Source organism: Petromyzon marinus, chromosome 25 (genome assembly GCF_048934315.1).
Source record: "Petromyzon marinus isolate PM22_M1 ecotype Great Lakes invasive population chromosome 25, UKy_Petmar_22M1.pri1.0, whole genome shotgun sequence".
NCBI lineage: Eukaryota > Metazoa > Chordata > Hyperoartia > Petromyzontiformes > Petromyzontidae > Petromyzon > Petromyzon marinus.
Window position 1 is genome coordinate 10,401,467 of NC_133691.1, and position 26,439 is coordinate 10,427,905.

Consider the following 26,439-nt stretch of genomic DNA (forward strand, 5'->3'; position numbering starts at 1 on the left):
AGAGTACAGTCACAAAATTAAGTTACCGCGTCAGTGGTTAGGGATACAGTTATGTAACTGGGGTATGGTTAGAGTTCGGTTGAAGTTAGGGGTATGGTTAGGGTAGGATTAGACAATCGGGTTAGAGGTTAGGGTTAGGGATAGAGTTGGGGATAGGAGTCTTCTGGTCCAACACCAGTGGAGACTAGGCTCTAAGAAAAGCCGTCTCGGGTGTGGACCAATCAAATTCAAGGACAGTGCATATTATTATCAAAGTTGTCTCTTTTGTTTGCATTTTGACTGCTTGTGTTGTGGTTATTGCAAACATGATGCCTTGAATAAAGGTGTCAGTTTTTGTGCCAGTTAAAAGGGTAAAACCTATTACTATAGCTATCAATCTATTTTTCACAAATGTGATGGTGCAGGGTAGAGATCATTGCACACTCATGGTTAGGGGTTGGGTTACAGTTAGGATTAGCGGTATGAGGGGTAAGATGGGGGGGTTGGGTTCGAAATACGGTTAGGCGTAGGGTTAGGGATATGGTTGGGCTAGCCGTTAGAGGTAGGTGTAGAGTTATAGACTAGGGATAGGATTATTGGTAGGGGTTAGGGGTAGTTGTATTGTTAGTAGGGCTATGGATTGTATGTAAGCTTAATGGGTATGGGTATGAATAGGGGTTAGGAGTAGTGGTATGGTTAGAGGTAGGATTAGGCGTAGATGTTCGTGGTTCGGTGTCGGGGTATGGATATGGGTTAGGAGTAGGGCTGTGGCTAAAGATCAGAATAGAGGTTAGTGGTTATGAGTAGTGCTATGGATAGGGGTCAGGAGTTAGTAGTAGTGGTATGGTTAGGTTTAGGGGTAGGGGGTTAGGAGTAGCGGTAAGCATGGTAGTTAGTAGTAAGGGTATGGTTAGAATCAGGGATAGGAAAATGTAGTTAGGAGGAGCAGAATGGATAGGGGATAGTAGTTAATAGTAGGGGTTTGTTTTGGATTCGTGGTGGGGGTTAGTAAATCAGAATATTTATTTATAGTGGAAGAATCCGTTGAGCTGCAAAGCTCTTTTCACAGAAGTTCAGTCGCGTTACGAGTAGGGGAATGGATAGAGCTTAGGCCAAGGGAGATAGGCGTCGTGGTTATGGTTCCGGCGTTGGCTATGCTCTGCCCGGTAATCTCTAGGAACACGAACACGCGGATCCCGTGAACTCGCGGGGATTCCCCGTACACGAGTTTCATTTTTTTGCGAAAGGTCAGAATGGCATAACAAAAAATTATACAAATTTTATGGAAGCTTATAGGCTGCAGAAATCAGCATCGGCATTTAAAAAAAAATGTCCACCCATTTAATAAGGTAATCACCCGACAATAATTGTCACGTTTAACAAAGTTATTATTGTTATTATCATTAGTTTATTGTTACTATCATTAGTTTTACGTACCAATGTAATCGATCAAAATAAGGTGTCACCTAACACAGAAAAAACCTCGCCACATTCGTCCGTCAATAATTTGACGAATAAAATCTGACTCGCTCACTGGGACGGGCCCGACATGTGGATCATTGTAAAAGTTTACAACAAACCCGCCGCTGTAAGTCCACCGACAGAACAGACAGCCCCGCTATTATTGCACCGCAGAGGACGTTCGCCTCGACCCAACAGCTGTTTCTACAGCTGTCTAAAAGGAGGACGTTCACCTCGACCCAACAGCTGTTTCTACAGCTGTCTAAAAGGAGGACGTTCACCTCGACCCAACAGCTGTTTCTACAGCTGTTTAAAAGGAGGACGTTCGCCTCGACCCAACAGCTGTTTCTACAGCTGTTTAAAAAGAGGAAGTTCGCTTAGACCCAACAGCTGTTTCTACAGCTGTCTAAAAGGAGGACGTTCACCTCGACCCAACAGCTGTTTCTACAGCTGTCTAAAAGGAGGACGTTCGCCTCGACCCAACAGCTATTTCTACAGCTGTCTAAAAGGAGGACGTTCGCCTCGACCCAACAGCTGTTTCTACAGCTGTTTAAAAAGAGGAAGTTCGCTTCGACCCAACAGCTGTTTCTACAGCTGTTTAAAAGGAGGACGTTCGCCTCGACCCAACAGCTGTTTCTACAGCTCTCTAAAAGGAGGACGTTCGCCTCGACCCAACAGCTGTTTCTACAGCTGTCTAAAAGGAGGACGTTCACCTCGACCCAACAGCTGTTTCTACAGCTGTCTAAAAGGAGGACGTTCGCCTCGACCCAACAGCTGTTTCAACAGCTGTCTGAAAGGAGGACGTTCGCCTCGACCCAACAGCTGTTTCTACAGCTGTTTAAAAAGAGGAAGTTCGATTCGACCCAACAGCTGTTTCTACAGCTGTTTAAAAGGAGGACGTTCGCCTCGACCCAACAGCTGTTTCTACAGCTGTCTAAAAGGAGGACGTTCGCCTCGACCCAACAGCTGTTTCTACAGTTGTCTAAAAGGAGGACGTTCGCCTCGACCCAACAGCTGTTTCTACAGCTGTCTAAAAAGAGGAAGTTCGCCTCGACCCAACAGCTGTTTCTACAGCTGTCTAAAAGGAGGACGTTCGCCTCGACCCAACAGCTGTTTCTACAGCTGTTTAAAAAGAGGAAGTTCGCTTCGACCCAACAGCTGTTTCTACAGCTGTCTAAAAGGAGGACGTTCACCTCGACTCAACAGCTGTTTCTACAGCTGTCTAAAAGGAGAACATTCGCCTCGACTCAACAGCTGTTTCTACAGATGTCTAAAAGGAGGACGTTCGCCTCGACCCAACAGCTGTTTCTACAGCTGTCTAAAAGGAGGACGTTTACCTCGACTCAACAGCTGTTTCTACAGCTGTTTAAAAAGAGGAAGTTCGCTTCGACCCAACAGCTGTTTCTACAGCTGTCTAAAAGGAGGACGTTCACCTCGACTCAACAGCTGTTTCTACAGCTGTCTAAAAGGAGGACGTTCGCCTCGACCCAACAGCTGTTTCTACAGCTGTTTAAAAAGAGGAAGTCCGCTTCGACCCAACAGCTGTTTCTACAGCTGTCTAAAAGGAGGACGTTTACCTCGACTCAACAGCTGTTTCTACAGCTGTCTAAAAGGAGGACGTTCGCCTCGATCCAACAGCTGTTTCTACAGCTGTCTAAAAGGAGGAACGAGGAGGGGGGTCACAGTGAGGGTGTGACTGTGACCCCCCCCCCAAGTCCTCTCTGCCCCCCCCTTCACTCCCCCACCTATCATCATGAATAACCGAGACCACAACCGCACACTTCTCGCCAAGAACATTTGTCAATTTGCATGGCCACATCGTTAACGACAGGAATTTGAAATTGCAGCACCATTGTAACGGAGGTGTGCAAAGTAATTATTCGGTTATATAAGATAATATTACGTTGAATTTTTTTTTTTACAAAATACACGTGACATTTTTTTTAGACGGCAGCAGAAGCAGCGAAATCAGCAAAGGCGGCAGCAGCAGCCACCATCTTTCCACGGCTGGTCACAGCGGGGTTGGTCAAGGCGGGGAGGCATAGACGGAGTATAATACAGTTCAATAAATCCATGGTCACCCATCAAAGCAACTATCCAAGCTCACCCATCTGCTTAGTTTTCGGAGACCTTGCGAGATGGGTCGCAATCCCTCCCCCCGGGTGATTTGGTCGCAGGCGATGTGTCTACATTGTCGTGAACACCATCAGCCATGGTCAATCCACCGCTGGATGAAGGCCTCACCATCTCTCTCTATCTCTCACAGTCTTGCGACGGTATCATTCCACCTCGTAGCCGATGTAAACACGAGAGCTTTACACGAGCTGCATCGCTCCATCTCCGTGATGCATGTCACGTGTCAAATCGTGTGTGCGTGTGTGTACAGCGCATTGCGGCTACAAAACTATCGAGGTAACACACATACGGGGACAGAACATGAGACAGACAATACAGACGACACAGTACAAACAAGACGGAACAATAGACAACATACGAGACAGACGACGCAACATCCTCAACAGTACTAATACCCATGTTGAAGACTCCAGACTGAACATTTCATCTCATCCACATTTTGAACCACCACACTGCAGACAACATTAAAGACAAATATCCCCCGTATAGCCTCAACACACTGTTGGGGCAAGTGCTGTTAGCTAGCACCTATGAAGGCCGGCACGGCACACGATGGGGTGGGTAGCCAGCACCACGCCCGGCCGCCTTTGTCTCCCTAGTGGCGATGTGTACACACCGCACCAGGTACTCATTTGAGGCTGAGTCTACCTAGGGGAGGCCCGGGACCGGTTCAGATAATCGTCACTGGTGTTGGTGGCGTGAGCGGGAATCGGTCTTCGGGTTCGCAGCGCGCTAACCGCTCCACCACCGCTCCCCACAGGCAACATCAACACACCCACCTCGCTCGCTCACTCACCACACTGCAGGTAACTACACTTATTTTCCTGGCTCTTCCCTCGTGAGGTTCCACTCTGAAATTCCCTCCCATCATCATCGTCTCCCCCCCTCCCTCCCAACCAAGGCTCTTAGAACAACAATAACCTCACTCAATTCAACACACGCGTTCATAACTCTGAACCATTACAAACTGTGCGATGCCGCTGTTAGTTGCTGGGCCGCTTGACGTACTGGGCCATTGGGTCTATGTTGTTAAAAACAAAACGAATAGAATTGTGACAATTATTCCAGTCGCTGCGGGATGATTATTTACAGGCTTCAATCACAATGGGTAGTCATTCCACACCACACGTCACAATGCCAAATATTAATGTTTGTCAACCTATTCATGCATCTGTATTTGTACCGTCCTTTTGAACTTTAAACGACAAAAAAAATAATGAAGCGCCCTTTGCCAAAACACTTCCAGATGAAGGTCTCTCTGCCCCATGCCGTGTCGATCATCGAGGTTGTTTGACCATACTTCACACCAAGGTGGCCAGTGCGTGTTGGTGGACAGGAAGCGCAGGGACTGGTGCTGATATCACTAATGTTAGCCACCAGATTGATAGAGCGCACGCACAGAGAAGACCTTCGCATCGCCACACAGATATACGAGCGACAAGTGTTATTGAGCGAGCACCTACGAAGGCCGGAACGGCACACGACACACACACATCGCAATGATTTAAGGCTGACTCTACCTAGAGGAGGCCCAGAACCGGTTCGGATGTTCGTCACCAGTGGTGCCCGAGTGTGAGCGTAAATCGAACTCTGGGTGGGTTCGAAGCGCAGCGCGTTCACCGCTGCACTACCGCTCCAAAGACAAAAACATGCATGCAGACACCCCACTCACCTGCAATGCAGGTGTCGATTAAGGGTTTGGAACGAGAAGGGAGAAGCCGTTAGCTGGCGCGTGGATGATGTCTCCTATTTTCAACACCCGTACTAATGACAGATCTATATGAATGTGTGTGTGTGTGAATGTGTGGGTGTATGCGTGCTGTGTTTGTAAGTATATTTCTGTGTATCTATATGGCTGCGTGTAGCTGTGTCTGTATGTATGTATATACCTGTGTGTGCCTGTGAGTATCTATGTACGTATGTATGTGTCTGTTTGTTTTTGTCCGTGGATGTGTGTGTCTGTGTCTTTGTGTATTTGTCTCTGTGTCTTGTCTTTGTGTGTATATGCGGTGCGTTGACCACACCACCCCCCTCGAATGGCTTACCGGCCTTTTAATAGGCGCTCGCTAATAATTAAAACGAACGGCAACAATTTACACTTCAGTACCAAAATCAGGAACACTTTTCGTAAAATGACACGTGTGGGCGTGAGTCAGTGCGTGTGTGCGTGTGTGAGTATATGCGAGTGTGGGGAGCGATAGTGTAGCGGTTAGCGCGCTGCGCTATGAACCTGGCGACCCGGGTTCGATTCCCGCTCACGGCCAAGACAAGTGACGATTATCTGAACCGGTCCCGGGCCTACCCTAGGTCGACTCAGCCTCAAAAGAGTACCTGGTGCGGTGTGTAAACATCGCCACTAGGGAGACAAAGGCGTTCGGGTGGGGTGCTGGCCACCCACCCCCTCGTGTACCGTTCCGGCCTTCATAGGTGCTCGCTAACAGCACTTGCCCCTACAGTCTGTTAAGGCTATACGGGGGATCTTTGTCTTTGTATGCGAGTGTGGTGTGGGGGGGGCCGTTAAGAACAGGAAGCTTTGCGGTTCCCCCCCACCCACACATCACGTCTCCCCCCTTCCTCATTCTCTCCACGGCAGTAATTTTTACCATAATCTCTGGCCTATAAGACGCACCGGAAAGTAAGACGCACCCCCAAACTCGCGTCCCCGCTTCAACAAAACTATTTTTAAAAAAATCTGGTCACACGAACACCGGATTATAAGACGCACCGCCGATGAATCACCATCATCTTTGGTCAATCCACTGCTGGATTAATTCCTGGCCAAGACGTCGCCATCCCCTTACGATCCTACCATGCAATAATGCAAATCCACCAGCAGCACCTCGACAAGAGGTGATTTTCATGGCTCCATGTCCTCGGAGGAGGTCCCATTCCTTGGCTGCCACTCGCGAGTAATAGCGAACATTATGCTCGCAAAACCACAGCATGCATCATCGAATCGCTCGCATCGGATCGAACCATTTGTAGATTCGCATATGGCGCTCTGGAATGGTTTCATTTGACACCTGTAACCACTCGGGGCCACTTACATTCTCCACATTGTTACGAAAAGCATCAATTCTTGCATCGACTCGTGAATCATCCATTCTTAGTGCCAATGTCCTACGCCAGTGTTCTTCATCGCAAGGCCCGCGGGCCATTGATGACCCCTGGTGGCCTTCAGTGCGGCCCCTGATCTCCGGCACCCAACAATACACAACATGTGAAAACATCCACCCCCATCGTCAAACCCAACAATGGTTTCATGTGCGGCGACCCCTCACACCGATGATATCTCATCGGCGAAAGTGCCCCCCCCCCCCTCTGAAAATGAGCGAAGAACATCGCTCTATGCCAGTGGTTCCCAACCTTGTTTGGCTAACCCCCCCCCCCCCCACCTTGACTGACCCAACACAATGCACATCAATATTTTAACAAATTGTCCATTTTGTGAGGTTTCCTAACTGGCGCGTAACTGCAAGCGAATAAAAACAAACATCAACGGACGCTCTGCACGCGTGGTTAAATGATATCGAACTTATCCGTTTGGCCCGTGATGGCAAATCCTAGTCACTGCCCCACCCCCCCCCCCCCTAGTGCTATTCCAATTGTGCTTATCGGGCGTCATCACAACAACAATGTCAACTCGTAACGCTGCGCCCTCCCGAGCACAGTATCCGGCCACTCACGGAGACAGCAAAAGGATGGCCCAGAGGCGCCAGGAGGAGGAACCACAGGCGAGTAAAAAGGTAGCAAGCAGCAGTAGACACGACGCTACCAACAGCTGCCCAAGCTCTAGGGTCCTCTATATGTGAAGGTGTTTATTATACATGTCGGCAGGGCCGGATTAAAATTGTGTAGGCCCCGGGGCTACAGGTACTATGAGGCCCCCAGTAATATTTGCAAAAAGGAAAAAAAGTTAAAGGAAACTAAAATGTATCTTTACAAGGCTAGCTCGAAAATTAAATAACTTTTCACTTAATCTCTGGAGGCCCTCCAGCTGGCAGAGGCCCCTGGGCTGTAGCCCCTAAAGCCCCCCACACGCCTTAATCCGGCCCCCTGCATGTCGGAGGGAAAACCGAAGCACTTGGAAAAAAATAACCCACGCGTGACCGGAGGGCAACCCACGCTCTCTCTATCGCACACACGAAAAATAACATTGCCTTAAAATATACGGTATATACGGTATGATATGCGGCGTTTTGGGTTATGGCCTTATTTATCTCACACGTACATACTGAACGGGATTATCATTCCGTAAGACGAGCGATGCACCCGAATCTCTTGCGGCAAACAGCACATCACGCCGTGTTAGGAGAACAAGCCCGCGGAAGACGATATCACAAAACTACATCGGGAGATGGCTACACATTGACCTCTTATCCACACGGAAGTGAGTGGGGGGGGGGGGGTGAATTGTCACGGACAAATGTGCCTTTCATTCTGACTGCGAGCTTGGATTTATCCAAATGACGTGAGAAACAAATGGTGATGAGATTAGATGTTTGTACAGTAAGTTACTCGACATTGCACAGTGACGTGCAAGAACCCGGTGTGATCACGGGTGGCCGAGACCCGGACTCGAACCCAGGAAAAAATCAGCGGAAGCCGACTCACTGGTCTGACCACTGAAGCCACTCGGCCACGAAATGTCAAGAGAAAATGCTGATAATCTGCTTGTTTGAACGCGTTATCACCTGAATTGAGTGTTTGTGGCACCTAAATAAACGGCAGTATCACTACGATCTAATATTAGGTACAGATCCCGTGAACTTCGCTTGGTGGTTCCAACCTCACACCCATGTTGAGGACTCGGTCTGTCACAGTCTCTTGTCGAATCCACACTGTTTCAACCACCACCATCACAACAACACACTCACTCATCCACCACACTACAACCCATATCACACACTCACTACCCCATTCAACCACCACCATCACAACAACACAATCACGCATCCACCACACTACAACCCATACCACACACTCACTACCCCATTCAACCACCACCATCACAACAACACAATCACGCAACCACCACACTACAACCCATACCACACACTCACTACCCCATTCAACCACCACCATCACAACAACACACCAACTCATCCACCACACTACAACCCATACCACACACTCACTACCCCATTCAACCACCACCATCACAACAACACACCAACTCATCCACCACACTACAACCCATACCACACACTCACTACCCCATTCAACCACCATCACAACAACACACCAACTATCCACCACACTACAACTCATATCACACACTCACCACCCCATTCAACCACCACACTGCAGCTCACAACAAAGACAAAGATCCCTCGTGTAGCCTGAACAGGCTGCTGGGGACATTGCTGTGAGCGACCACCTATGAAGGTTGGCACGACACACGAGGGGCTGGGTGGACACCACCACGCCCGACCGCCTTTGTCTCCCCAGTGGCGACGTTTACACACCGCACCAGGTACTCATTTGAGGCTGAGTCGACCTAGGGGAGGCCCATGACCGGTTCCGATAATTGCCACTGGTGTTGGCCGTGAGCGGTAATCGAACTACACTGCCGCTCCCCACGCACACTCAAAGTCACCCACTCGCTCACCCACTCACCCACCGACTCAACCCACTCACCCACTCGCTCACCCACCCACTTGCTCACCCACCGCTCACCTACGCGCTCACCCACCGACTCAACCCAACGACTCACCCACTCACCCACCCACCCGCTCGCTCACCCACCGACTCGCTCACTCACCCGCTCGCTCACCCACCCGCTCACCCACTCGCTCGCCCACCCACTCGCTCGCCCACCCACTCGCTCACCCACCGACTCAACCCACCGACTCACCCACTCACTCACCCACTCGCTCACCCACTCGCTCATCCACTCGCTCACCCACTCACCCACCCGCTCACCCACCGACTCACCACACTGCAGTTCACCTCACCCTCACCGCTCCGCTTTATAATTCACACTCTCGTCGTCATCATCGCCGTCTCTTCACCACCTCCGCCGCCCCCCAAACTCTTAACAACAACAATAATTTTACTCAATTAAAGAAACGCGTTCACGTTTAGCTTAAAAAAACTTGGGAGAGTTCGGTTTGTTACTGGCCGCTTAACAACTGATGCCTATGTGCACAGGAACTGTATATATATTTTTAAAAGATTGAGTTTATATGCAACTTACGCGACTACCAATCCACAACTCTGTCGTACACACGGACTTGCTTTTGTCAATCCACTGCTGGATGAAGGCCAGCGCACGACGCTCGAGTCGTCTATTTGACCATACTTCACCACGCCGTGACAGTGCGGATTCTCAAGCGTCGGTGGCTTGGCGCTGACGTTGCGAGGGCACTCGGCCCATGAGAACCACGGCCACCCGAGTTCGACTCCACACCGCGGTAGTTCGCCATCGAATCGCAAACGTTGAGCCGGAGTGGGCGCGATAATTATCACTGACACTTAAACATCAACAACAACATCAACAACAACAAAAAGCGCACAACGTGTACACAGACACGTACGGAAACAAACACAACCGCTTTGTGCATTGATGTCCAGTGTGCAGTATATATACACACAGTACACACGATGTCTATTAACGTGCACGACGAGACGGTGGTGTCGCGGCAAAACACGCCCGGCCGCCTTTGTCTCACCAGTGTTGATTTGCTGACGCACGGCGCCCCCAGGGGCACAATCATAGGGCCCATGGCGCTCCGGGCGATAATTTGAGTGCCGCGTAAAATTACAACGCCACAACCACACCACGAACCAGAAAAACCACGCCAACCCCATCGCACCACCCACACCGCGGACCACCAACCACGCCACGGACTAACAACCACGCTAACCCCAACGCATCAGCCACACCAATGGACTACCAAGCACACCAACCCCAACGCACCCCACTAACCATCTACCGCAGGTTCACCGCACTGTAAACCAAATCCATCTGATTCGCGAAGCACTCCCCTTCTTTTGGGTTTTTTTTGTTTGTTTAAAAAAAGCGAACCCAAAAATAGGGAGAGGGATGGAATTGGAAACCCCGGGGAAATGTCCATCCCGTCAAAGGCCAACTAGAGGATATAATTTCCAAAGTCATTAATGCCACACACACACAGATCGCTGTCTTACCTCTGACAGGTTCCCCTACAGCTTTTAAACTACACTGTCAACTAAACTACGTGTTTTTTTTATTTTTACCAGTTAAAGGCCCACTGAGCTACCATTGTTATTTTACATAAGCGACTTGGTTATCACAAATGACAGCTCAACGGGGGTGGCTTATAATGTGTGGATCTTCAGAGCAGCCAAATACTCTAAAGGCGTGATATCGTTTGCAAATGTGGAGTTTGTTGCTTTAGCTTGGCGAGATTACAGCTTCGCTTCGGCGACAATTATTGCTCAGTAGCAGCGCGCGTGGGCAGGTGCAGTGCCCCCGAGCGGGTAATGTAAGTGCTACCAGGAATGGTCATTTCCTAAAACGTCACCTGTTATAATAAAAATATATTTTTTTATATTTTAAGACCACTGTTATTGACGAATGTATTGACTTTGCGTGGATTTAAAAAAAGGGTAACTTTGAAGCGATCTCAGATGGAGTTCTGTGACATCTCCTTCCACGGGCCGTTCTCGCTAACACCGTGTGACGATGGCATTGTTTACTGCCAGAGTCCCGAACTTACCCCCAGCATCCGCCTGACCGTGTCATAGGGTGTTGCCGAGATCACAGTGATTTCTATAGACGCATGGGAGGAACGGGAGCTGGGGGGGGGTGTCTATGGGCTTTTGGGGATGCCGGTGAATTGCTCCGCACCCCACCACCTCCACACACGTACACACACGCTCGACCAGCCCGGGTGCATTCCATCCAGTATCTACGGCACGATCACCGCTGTGGACTCAATCGCTCAACTCGCTCTCCTCCCCGTAACCGCCTTTCTCTCTGCGGTCACAGTCGGTCCCCGAAACTCCACCCGTTCTCGGCGAATGGGCCCTTCGCGCCAGGTTATCTTGATGGTGCAAGATTCCGAATGACCACCCCCCCCCCCCCACCACATCCTTCCTCTCCTCTAATTCATCCGTAGTCTGGCGTCTTAGGCGTCTCTCCGGTAACCTTTGGCCTCCGTCCGGTGCAGCTGCACCGTCTGCACACTCGACAGCTACCACCAACTGGGTCTCCATCCAGCGGCAGAGGAAAACCGCGAGGGCGATATGATGAAATGTGTCCAACCCTGGTAGAGGACCATAGCCCGAAACGTTAGTTTTTCCGCAGATAGGTGTCAATCCTATGTGCGGATTGTGGGGAGTTATTATGAATGATTTGCGACTTTCATGGTGGTTTTCTTTAATACAAAAAAATCAATAAATTGTAGGGACGAGAAAGTGCTGCCCCCTACTGCGTTAACCAGAGGTCACTTGAATGGAACTTCGAAGTAGCTCTGTCATATCCACTTCCGTGGGCCGTTCTCTAACAGGCACAGGGTTACCAAAATTCCAGCTTTGGTGACTCACCAGGCTGCGACGACTTTCTGTGTTCACCAATTCACTCCCATTCAATTACAAATTACAGTCGTTTCACGCTTCACGCGCCCGATGATTGTTAAACACGTCAATTAACGCTGGGACACTTTTAAACGCGCACACACGTGGAACACATGTAGATACACCCACACAATCTGAGATATCAATCTCTAATTGCTTTGCTTAATAATCATCGTGCGCGTACAGAGTGGAACGATTGTAATTTGCATTTGAACGGGAGTGGATCGGTGAACGGAGAAAGTCGGAGTGGAGTAGTTGGTGTGCGGCTCTCGCAAGCGAAGGGGGTCCACACTTCTCTGCGCGAAGCGGGATAGGGGTATTTATCATCCGTTATACAAACCAAGGCCGTAATTATAATATATATTATAATATATATTCAAATATGCTCAAAATGTCCCCCGCCAATATATTGCTATAAAATAGATTTCTGTTTATGATTCTGGCTATGGTTGTACTTTATTAATCCCGAATCTCTGCCGTTACATACAATGAAACAAGAAAAGGTAAAAAAGAAAAAAAAACAGCAATATAATACGATACACTATTAGACATTATTGTAAAAAAGAAATAAAAAGTCCATCCATTGTGTTATTTTTAAAAATATTTTAGGCAGGAAATTCGTTTTCAATTTAGATATATTTTTTTTCTGGGGGGGGGGGACCCCCAGACCCCCTGGAAGATTTGGTCCCCCCCAATGTTGACTCCATGGCTACGGCCTTGATAGAAACGATGTCAACGATTCTTAAAATACACCTGTCTGTCCCCAGTCTGTATAAATGGGGCAAACTCTCCACCGCAGTTAATCGTCCGTGGGTGGGGTAAAGTTTGCGTACCCCGAACATCTTCAAAGAGTAGGCCAAGTACCCTCTATTAGAGGGGGGGGGCTCTCTAGAGAGCTCTCAAGAGAGGCTCCCTCTACATGGGGCCCTTCCACCAGCAGGTGCTTGAGGAAGCAATTGCAGGGCTGCGCCTTTCCCTTGTATTCGAGTACTGCACCGTAGCGCATAATGAATGAGCTGTGTTTTGTAGCGTGCGAGTGCCCGGGGCTCATCGAGCTAGCGTCTGTTTTGTGCGAATGCTCGGCGCCTCCTTTCGCTCGTGAATTGAGCGCGAGGCAACGTTTATATCAAAGTCGCGGCCTCGAGACAAACTGGAAATTCCACATTCCTATGACGGGGGTAATGGGGACGGGGGGACGGGGGTGCCTCGCCGGAGACAGATATGCAGACGGGCAAGTTCTGAGACTCGGTTTGGACATTGTGGCGGTTTTCCGTGTTGAGCGCATTGCGCGAATTGGCGAACATCATCATGAGTTGACGAGCGATGTCTAAACCGGTTCGGAGTGCCGTCCCCACCGCTCATTCGCCCCCTCCCCGCCCAAGTGTGGGCGGACAACCACCAAGGAAAGTCGCGCGTGTCCGACTACTGGAAGCTCGCTTCATAGCGATGGAAGGCGAGCTGTGCGCCCAGGCGCTTGGCGGTGTCAAATGTAACGGAGGCTGGAGCCGGAGGCTGGATCGGAGTTGGGGGGGGGGGGGGGTGATAACGCGCCGGCCCGGACTGGAGGCTGTCAGACAAAAAAGTCTATGCTCGCTTTTTCATCAAAACCTGTACTGCCCGTCATGGTGAAGTATGGTCAAACGCGACAACCATCATCATCATACAAAAGTTGATAAACAGTGGGTTGTTAATTATTAAGTACTGTGTATTTACTTTGGGGGTGGAGGGCATAGAATGTAACAGACTGTTGAAGCAAGTGCTGTTAGCGAGCCCCTATGAAGGCCGGCACGGCACACGAAGGGGTGGGTGGCCAACACCACGCCCGACCGCCTTTGTCTTCCCAGTGGTGATATTTTTTTTACACACCGCACAAGGTACTCAATTGAGGCTGAGTCGACCTAGAGGAGACCCGGGACCGGTTCAGATAACCGTCACTGGTGTTGGCCGTGAGCGGGAATCGAACTCGGGCCGCCGGGTTCATAGCGAAGCGTAGCGCTAACCGCTACACTCCCGCTCATTGTCTTGTTTATCCGATTTACTCCTATAATGGGCCAAGAATTTTGACTTAAAACTGTCGTGACTGCAGGAATTCACACTCTTTGGTTCTTTCGGTAATGTCAATGCAGCAGCAATGCCAATACAGCAGCAATGCCAATGCAGCAGCAATGCCAATGCAGCAGCAATGCCAATGTAGCAACAATGTCAATGCAGCAGGAATGCCAATGCAGCAGCAATGCAAATGTAGCAACAATGCCAATGTAGCAGCAATGACAATGCAGCAACATTGCCAATGTAGCAACAATGCCAATGCAGCAGCAATGCCAATGCAGCAATGCCAATGCAGCAACAATGCCAATGCAGCAACAATGCCAATTCAGCAACAATGCCAATGTAGCAACAATGGCAATGTAGCAGCAATGCCAATGTAGCAACAATGCCAATGTAGCAACAATGCCAATGCAGCAGGAATGCCAATGCAGCAGCAATGCCAATGTAGCAGCATTGACAATGCAGCAACAATGCCAATGCAGCAGGAATGCCAATGCAGCAGCAATGCCAATGCAGCAGGAATGCCAATGTAGCAACAATGCCAATGCAGCAGGAATGCCAATGCAGCAGCAATGCCAATGCAGCAGCAATGCCAATGCAGCAGGAATGCCAATGCAGCAGCAATGCCAATGTAGCAACAATGCCAATGCAGCAGGAATGCCAATGCAGCAGCAATGACAATGCAGCAACAATGCCAATGCAGCAAGAATGCCAATGCAGCAACAATGCCAATGCAGCAGGAATGCCAGTGCAGCAGGAATGCCAATGCAGTAGCAATGCCAATGCAGCAGCAATGCCAATGCAGCAGGAATGCCAATGGAGCAGCAATGCCAGTGCAGCAGCAATGCCAATGCAGCAGGAATGCCAGTGCAGCAGGAATGCCAATGCATTGCTGCTGCAAAGACTTGACTTGTGTTTTCTTGTTAATCAACCTCCACCCTCAGCAGTGTGGTATGTGGAGCGGGGTGTAGTGATTTTCTGGCAACCCTTTGCTGCATTGGCATTATTAAAAAAAATTCTATCTACGTGACTTTACCGAAAGAACCAAATAGCCTGAACCAAGAATATGTCCCGCGCATGACGTCACTACACGTTGGCCAGCCCCCTTCATTAATAAACATGAGCGGGTGACGTCACTCCACATCGAACAGCCCCCCACAGTAATAATTATGAAGAGGTGACGTCTACCAAATGGACACCCCCCCCCTCCTCACTACAAAGGCAGAACCCTCACATCACGCGATATCCTTAACGCTATTGAGACATCGAAGTAAAAAGGACGTCATGATGAACAAGGGATTATAACCTTAAAATGAAATAGGTCTTTGTCACCGCGGTCTTACAAATCGCACACGAATTGACGCAATGAATATCACGTCGCGGTCTGATTTTTACTTGCAAGTTTCAGATTTACTGCAATACACCCGTACTTGGACGGGCAAAAGGCTAGTGCAAGAAATAGTCCACAAGTGAGTGCATGCAAGTAATAGTGTACAAGTGAGGATACAATAAATTGTATACAAATTGTATTTAAGCGAGCATTGCTGCCAGCACGCAACCAACCAGCACACAATAAAAACCACCGTTTGATGTTACACGCAAAGATTCGAGTAAACAAATAATGGCATTTATTTGATGACAACCAGCGATGTCAAATAAGCATCCACGGACGCATCAACGAGTCCGGTCTTTGACACGAGGGTCATGCTCACGGCTTAATTTTCTCGCGCAAATATTCTCCGAGTCACTTGTGGAGATTCGAGTAGCTAGGCAGGCTGGGAGTAGGTGGTACAGTGAGGGAAAAAATAATTTGATCCCCTGCTGATTTTGTACGTTTGCCCACCGACAGAGAAATTATCAGTCGATAATTTTAATGGTCGGTTTATTTGAACAGTGAGAGACAGAATAACAACAAAAACATCCATAAAAACGCATGTTCAAAAATGTTATAAATTGATTTGCATTTTAATGAGGGAAACAAGTATTTGACCCCTCTGCAAAACATGACTTAGTACTTGGTGGCAAAACCCTTGTTGGCAATCACAGAGGTCAGACGTTTCTTGTAGTTGGCCACCAGGTTTGTACACATCTCAGGAGGGATTTTGTCCCACTCCTCTTTGCAGATCTTCTCCAAGTCATTAAGGTTTCGAGGCTGACGTTTGGCAACTCGAACCTTCAGCTCCCTCCACAGATTTTCTATGGGATTAAGGTCTGGAGACTGGCTAGGCCACTCCAGGACCTTAATGTGCTTCTTCTTGAGCCACTCCTTTGTTGCCTTGGCCGTATGTTTTGGGTCATTGTCATGCTGGAATACCCATCCACGACCCATTTTCAATGCCCTGGCTGAGGGAAGGAGGTTCTCGCCCAAGATTTGACGGTACATGGCCCCGTCCATCGTCCCTTTGATGCAGTGAAGTTGTCCTGTCCTCTTAGCAGAAAAACACCCCCAAACCATAATGTTTCCACCTCCATGTTTGACGGTGGGGATGGTGTTATTGGGGTCATAGGCAGCATTCCTCCTCCTCCAAACACGGCGAGTTGAGTTGATGCCAAAGAGCTCCATTTTGGTCTCATCTGGCAGCAGCACTTTCACCCAGTTGTCCTCTGAATCATTCAGATGTTCATTGGCAAACTTCAGACGGGCATGTATATGTGCTTTCTTGAACAGGGTGACCTTGCGGGCGCTGCAGGATTTCAGTCCTTCACGGTGTAGTGTGTTACCAATTGTTTTATTGGTGACTATGGTCCCAGCTGCCTTGAGATCATTGACAAGATCCTCCCGTGTAGTTCTGGGCTGATTCCTCACCGTTCTCATGATCATTGCAACTCCACGAGGTGAGATCTTGCATGGAGCCCCAGACCGAGGGAGATTGACAGTTCTTTTGTGTTTCTTCCATTTGCGAATAATCGCACCAACTGTTGTCACCTTCTCACCAGCTGCTTGGCAATGGTCTTGTAGTCCATTACAGCCTTGTGTAGGTCTACAATCTTGTCCCTGACATCCTTGGAGAGCTCTTTGGTCTTGGCCATGGTGGAGAGTTTAGAATCTGATTGATTGATTGCTTCTGTGGACAGGTGTCTTTTATACAGGTAACAAGCTGAGATTAGGAGCACTCCCTTTAAGAGTGTGCTCCTAATCTCAGCTCGTTACCTGTATAAAAGACATCTGGGAGCCAGGAATCTTTCTGATTGAGAGGGGGTCAAATACTTATTTCCCTCATTAAAATGCAAATCAATTTATAACATTCTTGACATGCGTTTTTCTGGACTTTGTTGTTGTTATTTTGTCTCTCACTGTTCAAATAAACCTACCATTAAAATTATAGACTGATAATTTCATTGTCAGTGGGCAAACGTACAAAATCAGCAGGGGATCAAATACTTTTTTCCCCTCACTCTAGGTAGGCATAAAAACTCGTAGCCAATAGCGAGAGGTACATATACTGGAGGTGGTGTGCCGGGTCCGGAAATATATCCTATCCCAATGTGGTCGGGCCAGACAGACCCGGCTGTAATAAAGCCCTCCTCTTGCTACATTGGGATGTTTGGTCAATTACTTTTAGTAAACAACGAGTATTTGACTTCGGGGTGGGAGAGGAAACTAGAATGTCCGGGGAACACCCAGCGCACGTACAAAGAGGATAACACGTCGCTTAAACAGACGGCTTGAGAAATACACTCGCTGGAGGTACACTGCCATCGCCCAGCCGGTAACAATGACAATAATAATTCCCTATTTATCCATGAGAGCCACACTTAATCGTATTCGGGAGGGTCCTGCCTCTACATTGGATTCTTACTTGCAAGATGTGTTCGTCCAATCAACGATGATTGTTTTATCACACAAGTGGTAGCAAAACAAGGGAACACCTGGAGGAAACCCACGCACGAGAGAGGGTGACGCTCTATCCCCGTCAAGATGGAAACAGATGGCGATTAGACCACTTCTCCTGGCGAGCCAGCGTATGGCACCTCTACGCCGAGAGGAAGGCAGTTTATCATTATTTTTGCGTGTGTTTAGTTTATTGTTCTTCCTCCCCGCACCTCCGATTAGCACGGTTGACTGCGTACGGTGCGAAAGACGTTCAACGTACATACATCTCGAGGTGATCCACCAACTCTTGCCTCCAAGGTGCCCCTTGCCCGTGACAATTGACGTCTCAAGCGTACGGTACACTGAAAGTGATGATCTCTCACGGGGCCGAAACCTGTGTTCCGGTTGTCTCATTGGTTTACAACGGCCAGAGCCATCACCGCAGCAGGGTGGACTTTCGGTGATTTAAAACCATTGCATAGCTATGACGTGGGTTGAGAAAAAACGCTCCTTAACAACAACAAGAACTGAAAAATTTAACAACACATTCATGGAGAGATGCATGCTTGGAATTCCATGGCGAGACGGAAAGAGGGAACACGTGAGTTAAGAGGACGCGCGCGTGTTAAGGACGCCATGTCAACCTGTTGAATGGGATTGGGCAGGGCACACAACGGCGAGAAGGGTGGACGGGGTGGCACGGTTGGCTACGTACGGTGCGAAAGAAGTTCAGCATACAGTACGTACATACAGCCGCGAGAAACGGGAGGTATCTGAGCGCACGTGCGCCGCGGAGATGGAACGATGAAGTCAGATCGTGGCGTGGCTGCTCGGCCGACTGTTACATCGCAGAGCCGTGAGAGATGGCGACGGTTGGAGGGAGGCCTTCATCCAGCAGTGGATTGATCACGGCCGATGGGGGTGATGATGTTGTTGAGGTCACGCCACGTGCAGTGCACGCTGGACGGATCCGATATTGTGGGTCACAAGGTGCGCATGTGCGGTCCAGCAGCCGCCTTCACGCGTGTGTAAGGGACATTCCGTTAATTTGGGGGCTCATTAGGTAGATTAATGATCTCAAAAGCTGCTGCGCCCATTTGGGCGGGCTGATAAACCCGCTAGTGTATCATGGCGTTGTTGCTAACAGAGGCTGCAGTCCAAGCCTGGCAATCCATCGACTGACCCTCGTAACGTTCCGCACGGTGTGCGTTTTTTCGACTGACATCTCACGCGCGACTACACGCGGTTTCGTACAGCTTTAGCAAAATATACTCAGAGGCACACTGAAGAATACACTGAGTTCCACGCGTAGTAGGCTTTAGCGACTAGTGTTATTAATCAAAGAGTTATTTTGCTCAGATCGCTTAAGTATAAATGCGTCATTAACCCATCACCGCCCGACGTAGCCACTTATTAAGGGTTGTCACGTAACCAAAATGTGCCAATTAGTTACTACAATTAGTTACTACTTCAGCACACCGGTTTGTTGGAGAGTAAACCGACAGCATTTACAATATGATTACGACGTTTCGCTGGTGATTACAACCAGCTTCATTCTGGCAAATTGTTTACATCATGCCTAGAAAGTTGCCAGTTTTATATATATAATATCAAACCCGATGTGTTATCCCGTGTTACGGATCTCATGTCTTCAGAATCTTTATAAATCCTGGAGAAATCTGATGAGCTATGAAGCTCTTTTTTCAGAGGTGTTCCAGTAGGGGCGGGCAAGAAAGTTACAACAATAACAAACAGTACACAAACACGATAGCAGTGCAAGGTATCGGGAAGATAAGCAAAGCACTAATAATAAATAAATGGAGACGTTCAAATTGCACAAGTAGTACCACAATTCGCAAGCTTGAGCAAGACCTAAAAACAACAGCGAACAGTCCCAGACCACACCAAGACAACACAGTCTCTCAATAAAATTTCACATTAACATTGCACTATCGATACACAGGCAAGGATCAAAGTTACACGTTACATTGCCAAATGTGGTTGTGACCAGCACACCAATCTTCTGCTTCAGGACATATGAAGGGACATTTACGATTATGAACGGAGGAAACAAGTTTGCTCCAAAACGTTGGTGCTGCGATAGGCAAAGGCTCTGCGACCTCTTCAAATTCCCGTTCTTGGGCCAGTTTCAAAGGCAATTAGATGGGCGATTGTGTTGTCCGCGCGGTTATTCATGTGGCTCCTGTGAGTTATGGACGGGTGTGAGTGCTGCCCGCTGACAAGAACATCGGGATGACTGTGCTTGGGGTGCGCCCGGGCACGTGCTACATACGTCAGTACCACGAGCGCACCGGGCAATTACAGGATAGCTGTAAGGTGACCTGTACGCTTGGGTGGTTTGCCCACTGCACTCTACTAAGCCCGACCACCCGAATTATATTCCAAGTTACAGTTCACTGATGATATCAGTGGCGAGTGATTTCAGAATCGTCCTCCATAGCCCCCCCCCCCCATACAAACCCTGCGTGGTGAAGTATGGTCAAAACAACCCCACAACTGTGTGGGGAGGGCTGAATCCAGCAATTGGACTGACAACAGACTGAATTTATAATTATCATTATTCATGTTTGTGTGTGTATGGGTGTGTCAGTGTGTTAAGATAACTTATGCCAAAAGTCTGTTAAGGGGGGAGTCTTTGTCTTTGCGGCACAGTAGGGAGAGCACGTGGTGCATCTGCTATGAATCTCAACCTGTCAACCCTTAACACCTGGGTCTGTCAGCATCGGGTCTTTGAGGCTATCACGTGATAGCCTCAACGCGTCAACGAGTCTGGCAGACACGCTGTGGCCACGTCCCTGTCGCATGGTGGCGAATAGCGCCTGTTCTTGCGTGTGTGTTTGTTGCAGGTGTGTACGTGTGTGTGTTGTGGGGAGCGGTAGTGTAGCGGATAGCGCGCTACGCACGGAACTTGGCGACCGGGGTTCGATTCCCGCTCACAGCCAACACCAGTGACGATTATCTGAACCGGTCCCGGGCCTCCCCTAGGTAGACTCAGCCTCAAATGAGTACCTGGTGCGGTGTGTAAACATCGCCACTAGGGAGACAAAGGCGGTCGGGCGTGGTGCTGGCCACCCACCCCCTCGTGTACCGTTCCGGCTTTCATAGGTGCTCGCTAACAACACTTGCCCCTACAGTCTGTCAAGGCTATACGGGGGATCTTTGTCTTTGTGTGTTGTGGGGAGCGGTAGTGTAGCGGATAGCGCGCTACGCTCCGAACCTGGCGACCCGAGTTTGATTCTCGCTCGCGGCAAACACCAGTGGCCAATATCTGAACCGGTCCTGAGCCTCTACTAGGTCGGCTCAGCCTCACCTGAGAACCTGGTGCGGTTTGTAAACATCGACGCTGGGGAGACAAAGGCGGTCGGGCATGGTGCTGGCCACCCACCCCCTCGAGTACCGTGCTCGCTAACAGCACTTGCCCCCAAAAGTGTGCTAATTCGACACGGGGGATCTTTGTGTTTGTTGTGTGCATGTATGTGCTTGTGCGTGTGTTTCTGTGTGTGACGTGATGGTTCGCGCTCCATGCTACGAACCCGGCTACCCGAGTTCGATTCCCGCTCACAGCGAACATCGGTAACATATATCTGAAACGGTCCTGGGTACTTCAGATGGTTGACTCATTCTTAAATGGTGGTGGGGGTTTAGCAAAAAAATCAGCCTTGAGGAGACAAAGGTGGCCGGGCGTGGTGCTACACACCTTCGTGCGCCGTGCTAGCCTCAATAGGTGCTCGCTAACAGTACTTTCCCCAACAGTCTGGCTAAGGCTATGTGGGGGATCTTTGTCTTTGTTGTGTTTGCATGTGCTCGCACGCTTATTCTTACAGTGAAGTTTGGCACGGGGGAGGGGGGTGCACCCGAGTCTGTCCTGCGTCCTCCTGCTAGAAAGAGCCTTGACACTTCACGTGATGGCCTCAGAGCGCACCTCGCCTGGTGCGAGCGATACTCGCCACTTCGAGTGTGTTCATGCAACTACTCAGTCACTCCAAGTTCGACACCCTACGATGCACGTTGTACGAGAATCTATCTGAGGCATCTCCATAACTGTCAACCCCTTATCAGTGCCCTACCTTATTACAGACCAATTCACACCTTATTGGTCACCCGTGGCCCTTATAAATCTCAACGTTCATCCTACAAGGTCCCATCATCACAAGGGAGAAACACAAGCAAGTAGACACTTTTGTTGTTAAATTTTGACTTAAAACTTTCGTGACTGCAGGAATTCATATTAATGGTTCTTTTGGTAAAGTTACGTAGATAGAAAATAAAAGATAATAAAATAAAAGCTAATAAAATAAATTTAAAATAATAAAAACAAACAAACCCACGACGTTTCGATCGCAACACAAGCGGTCTTCATCAGGCCTGAGTCTTTTGGCTTTTATTATTTTCAATTCATAATTTGTATTTTTTAAATTTCATTTTATTATCTTCAATTTCATTTTCTATCTACGTGACTTTGCCGAAAGAACCAAGAACATGAATACTCGTGTTGTTTTTCGATTTAAAGCTTTCGTGACTGCAGGAATTCATCTTCTTGGTCCTTTATCGAAAGAACCAAGAAGACTTGTGTTGTTGTTGTTGCCGGTATTGAAACGGCCGTACGCCGAATGGACCAAGACAACTCACTCTATCCCCCTGTACAAGGGGCATTATAAACCGTGTGGGTTTACAGCGCTACATCTCCTGGGCTGACTCAGCCTTAAATCAGCGACTGGGACGGTGTCAATGAATAATACCGTGTACAATAATGCCATGTCGCTGGGTAGACGCATATCCAGCCACGCCACTGCCTCGCTTGCCGCGCCAGCCTTAAGCATAATACGTGCTCGCTAACTTGACATAACAGTCGACGACAGGGGTCGCCAAGCTGCGGCTCCGGAGCCGCATGTGGCTCTTTGAGCACCGTCTCGTATTCAACACGCAGTGCATTGTGGCTCTTGAAATATTGAGAGCTTAAAAAAAAACAAATTTTAAAAAAATGCTCTCCTTGTTGTTTCGGTTTTGCCGACCCCTGGTCTAAGAGGATATTTATCTTTGTGCTACAAATCCTGATAATCAGAGGAGTTCCGAGGCAAATATCCTCCCATTCAGTCTGGGCAGATTCTTGGGAGGAAGTGATGTTCCCACGACTTTGTCGTGGACACTTGTTGTGCTGCTGGGCCACACGAGAATTCCAACTCGGGTCGCTGGGTTCGTGCGCTAACCACGACACTGCCGCTCCTCAGCAAAGGAACCAAACTGCGATTTTTTTTCAGAAGCAACCTGGCCACGAATGATGACTGAACGAAGTGGCTTGTCACGTCTAAATTTATATCAGGCAAATAGTCTAAACGCGTGCTTCTTATTGTGGAGGGGAAACTGGAGGATCACAAATCCACGCGACCACGGGGAAAAACACAAACTCCAAATATACAGTAGGCGTCGGGGTCGAACCGACGACCTCCTGCATATCAGGCGAGGGAGATAACATATCGCCACCACAGCGCCCGGAAACTCCAAATATAAGGTTCACAAAGACAAAGATCAGACTAAATTTCGATTTAAAGCTTTCGTGACTGCAATGATTCATCTTCTTTGGTTCTTTCGGTAAAGTCACGTAGAATGAGAATAAAATAATAAATTTTATCAATTTATTATAATAAATTTTATCAATTTATAATACATTTTATCAATTTATTATTTTATTCTCATTCTACGTGACTTTACCGAAAGAACCAAAGAAGAAAAATCAGACTTTTGGAGCAAGTTTTGTTAGCGAGCACCTATGAAGGCCGGCACGGCACACAGAGGGGGTGGGTGGTCAGCACCACGCCCGGCCGCCTTTGTCTCCTTAGCGACGATCTTTTTACGCACCGCACCAGGTACTCATTTGAGGTTGAGTTGACCTAGAGAAAGGCCCAGGACCGATTCAGATAAGCGTCACTGGGTGTTGGCCTTGAGCGGGAATCAAACTCGAAACCGCCGGGTTCGAAGCGCAGCGCGCTGACCGCCACACCGCCGCTTCGGTACACACGCGCACCGAGACACACACCGCACATCAATCCGCACACAATCACGGAACACCGCGCACGCATCTGTCGCACTAAAATTGCCACTTGACGTTGTATCGCTAATCTGAGTTATCCGCGCCGAGGACGGGGGTTCGTGACCGCTTGGACTTTGGTGTCTGGGTTCACCGAGTGCGTGACAAGGTGAATGAGCGAAAGAGTGAGAGAGTGCGTGAGATGGTGAGTGGCTGTAAGGAGTGAGAGAGTGAGTGAGATGGTGAGTGGCTGTTAGGAGTGAGAGAGTGTGTGAGATGGTGAGTGACTGTTAGGAGTGAGAGATTGCGTGAGATGGTGAGTGGCTGTTAGGAGTGAGAGAGTGAGTGAGATGGTGAGTGGCTGTTAGGAGTGAGACAGTGCGTGAGATGGTGAGTGACTGTTAGGATTGAGAGAGTGAGTGAGATGGTGAGTGGCTGTTAGGAGTGAGAGGGTGAGTGAGATGGTGAGTGACTGTTAGGAGTGAGAGAGTGCGTGAGATGGTGAGTGGCTGTTAGGAGTGAGATCGTGAGTGAGATGGTGAGTGGCTGTTATGAGTGAGAGAGTGAGATGGTGAGTGGCTGTTAGGAGTGAGAGAGTGAGTGAGATGGTGAGTGACTGTTAGGAGTGAGATCGTGAATGAGAGAGTGAGTGCGTGATGAAGTGAAACGAAACACTATTTGAAGAAAAAGTAAACTAATGAGGGAGAGGGCGAGTGAATGAGTTCTTGAGTGAGAGGATGAGTGAGATCGTGAGTGAGTTCTTGCGTGAGAGGATGAGTGAGACGGCGAGTGAGTGAGTTCTTGCGTGAGAGGATGAGTGAGTTCTTGCGTGAGAGGATGAGTGAGATCGTGAGTGACTGAGTTCTTGCGTGAGAGGATGAGTGAGTGAGTTCTTGCGTGAGAGGATGAGTGAGGTAATGAGTGAGTGAGTTATTGCGTGAGAGGATGAGTGAGATCGTGAGTGAGTGCGTGATGAAGTGCGTGAGAGGGCGCGAGTGAGATATTTGGCAAGAAGCTGTGGGTGGCGCCACTCGTGGCGAAGTGGTCCCTTTAACAAGCATTGCCGAGGCGACCGACTGCGACCCACAACCCGCCACCCCTCACACAGACTCCCACACTCACCTGGCCGGTGTCAGCCTTGGCAGGCAGCCCCTACCGTCCACCCGGGAGCCATCACGACCTGGGTAGCGGTCCCGCTGAAAACGGACACCAAGATTGTACCGGGAGCACGCGAACTTCTGGGTTGAGGCGAATGATGATGACGGTGGTGGTGGTGGTGGTGGTGACGGTGGTGGCGATGGTGAATTTTTTGGCAAACTCGTTTCTCTCTGCTTATTTCCGTCGTCTCTCGCTGCCACTCGCGTCTCTTGCCAGGTGTGACGCAGCGTGATTGGCCAATAGTGTCCACGGAGCCCCGCCCATTTACACACCTGGAATTCAACCCACGCAAACCGACCCCTCCCTCTTCACACGCGCAACAACAAATGACAAAGATTCCCCCGTGTAGGCTTTTAGCAGGTTATTGGTGGGCAGAAAATGCTGTCAGCGAGCGCCTATTAAGGTCGGTAACGCCCACAAAAAGGTGCTGTGGCCATCACCACGCCCGTCTGCCTTTGTGTTGTTTTTTTCTTACGGGGCTGATGTTTACTAACTTCATGCTGAGTCTACCTAGGGGAGACCAGGCGCGTGATTGTAGCGCAGCGCGCTCAAGACGAGCTGCTCTTCATACAACATAAACACAAGTCCACGTACAGACACACAGACGCCCTGACACACACACGCATACCTAAACAACTGTACTTTTTTTTTAAGTCACAAAGACAAAGATCATCCGTTTTAGCCGAAAAAAGATTGCTGCGGCAAGTGCTGTTAGCGAGCGCATCTTAAAGCTGGCACAAGACACCAGTTATCATTCAAGTCTGAGTCGACATACGGGAGGCCCAGAACTGGTTCAAGAACAGTTATTTTTGGAAGTCGATCACGAATCGCCGCTATCCACGACATTAATAAACATATACACAGTTCACACAAAGACAAAGATCCCCCGTTTTGCCGTCAACAGACTGTTGGGACAAGTGCTGTTAACGAGCACGGTTCAAAGAAATGCCGCACAAAGCTTAACAACAAAACACGTACGCACTATTTACACAAACGCACATAACCAACATACGCTAACCACTGCGCCACCGCTCCCCGTGGCGTGACGAGGCGAGGCATGCGGCTCATTGAGACGCTGAGAGCAGGGCGAGGCTAGATCCAAGAAAACAGAGAGAGAGAGGAGGAAATCAAAACAAAATCGGAAACCCGAGGAGACGTTGAATTGGACTGACGTCACGGGCCAGCGCCGCTCCTCGCCGATCTGCTCCAGTTGCGTGTCGATATACCACTGCGA

General features: G+C 49.1%; 1 protein-coding gene across 4 annotated transcripts in view; it reads right to left on the reverse strand.

Moving 5' to 3' along the window:
* The window catches only part of LOC116945842 (adenylate cyclase type 2-like), a 62,668-nt gene extending 36,470 nt beyond the window's left edge, over nucleotides 1-26,198 (reverse strand). The window contains exon 1 of one of the 4 annotated variants that reach the window (XM_032960447.2): nucleotides 25,170-26,198. Coding sequence is in view for 2 of the 4 variants with exons in the window: in XM_032960444.2 (XP_032816335.2) it covers nucleotides 10,251-10,304 (54 nt within the window). In the remaining 2 variants the exon portion in view is untranslated. Of the gene's footprint in view, nucleotides 1-5,248; nucleotides 6,806-10,250; nucleotides 11,254-11,279; nucleotides 12,289-25,169 lie in introns of those variants that run through there. The other 3 variants (XM_032960445.2, XM_032960444.2, XM_032960446.2) reach the window with 3 other exon arrangements.
* Between the last annotated feature and the right edge of the window lie 241 nt (nucleotides 26,199-26,439).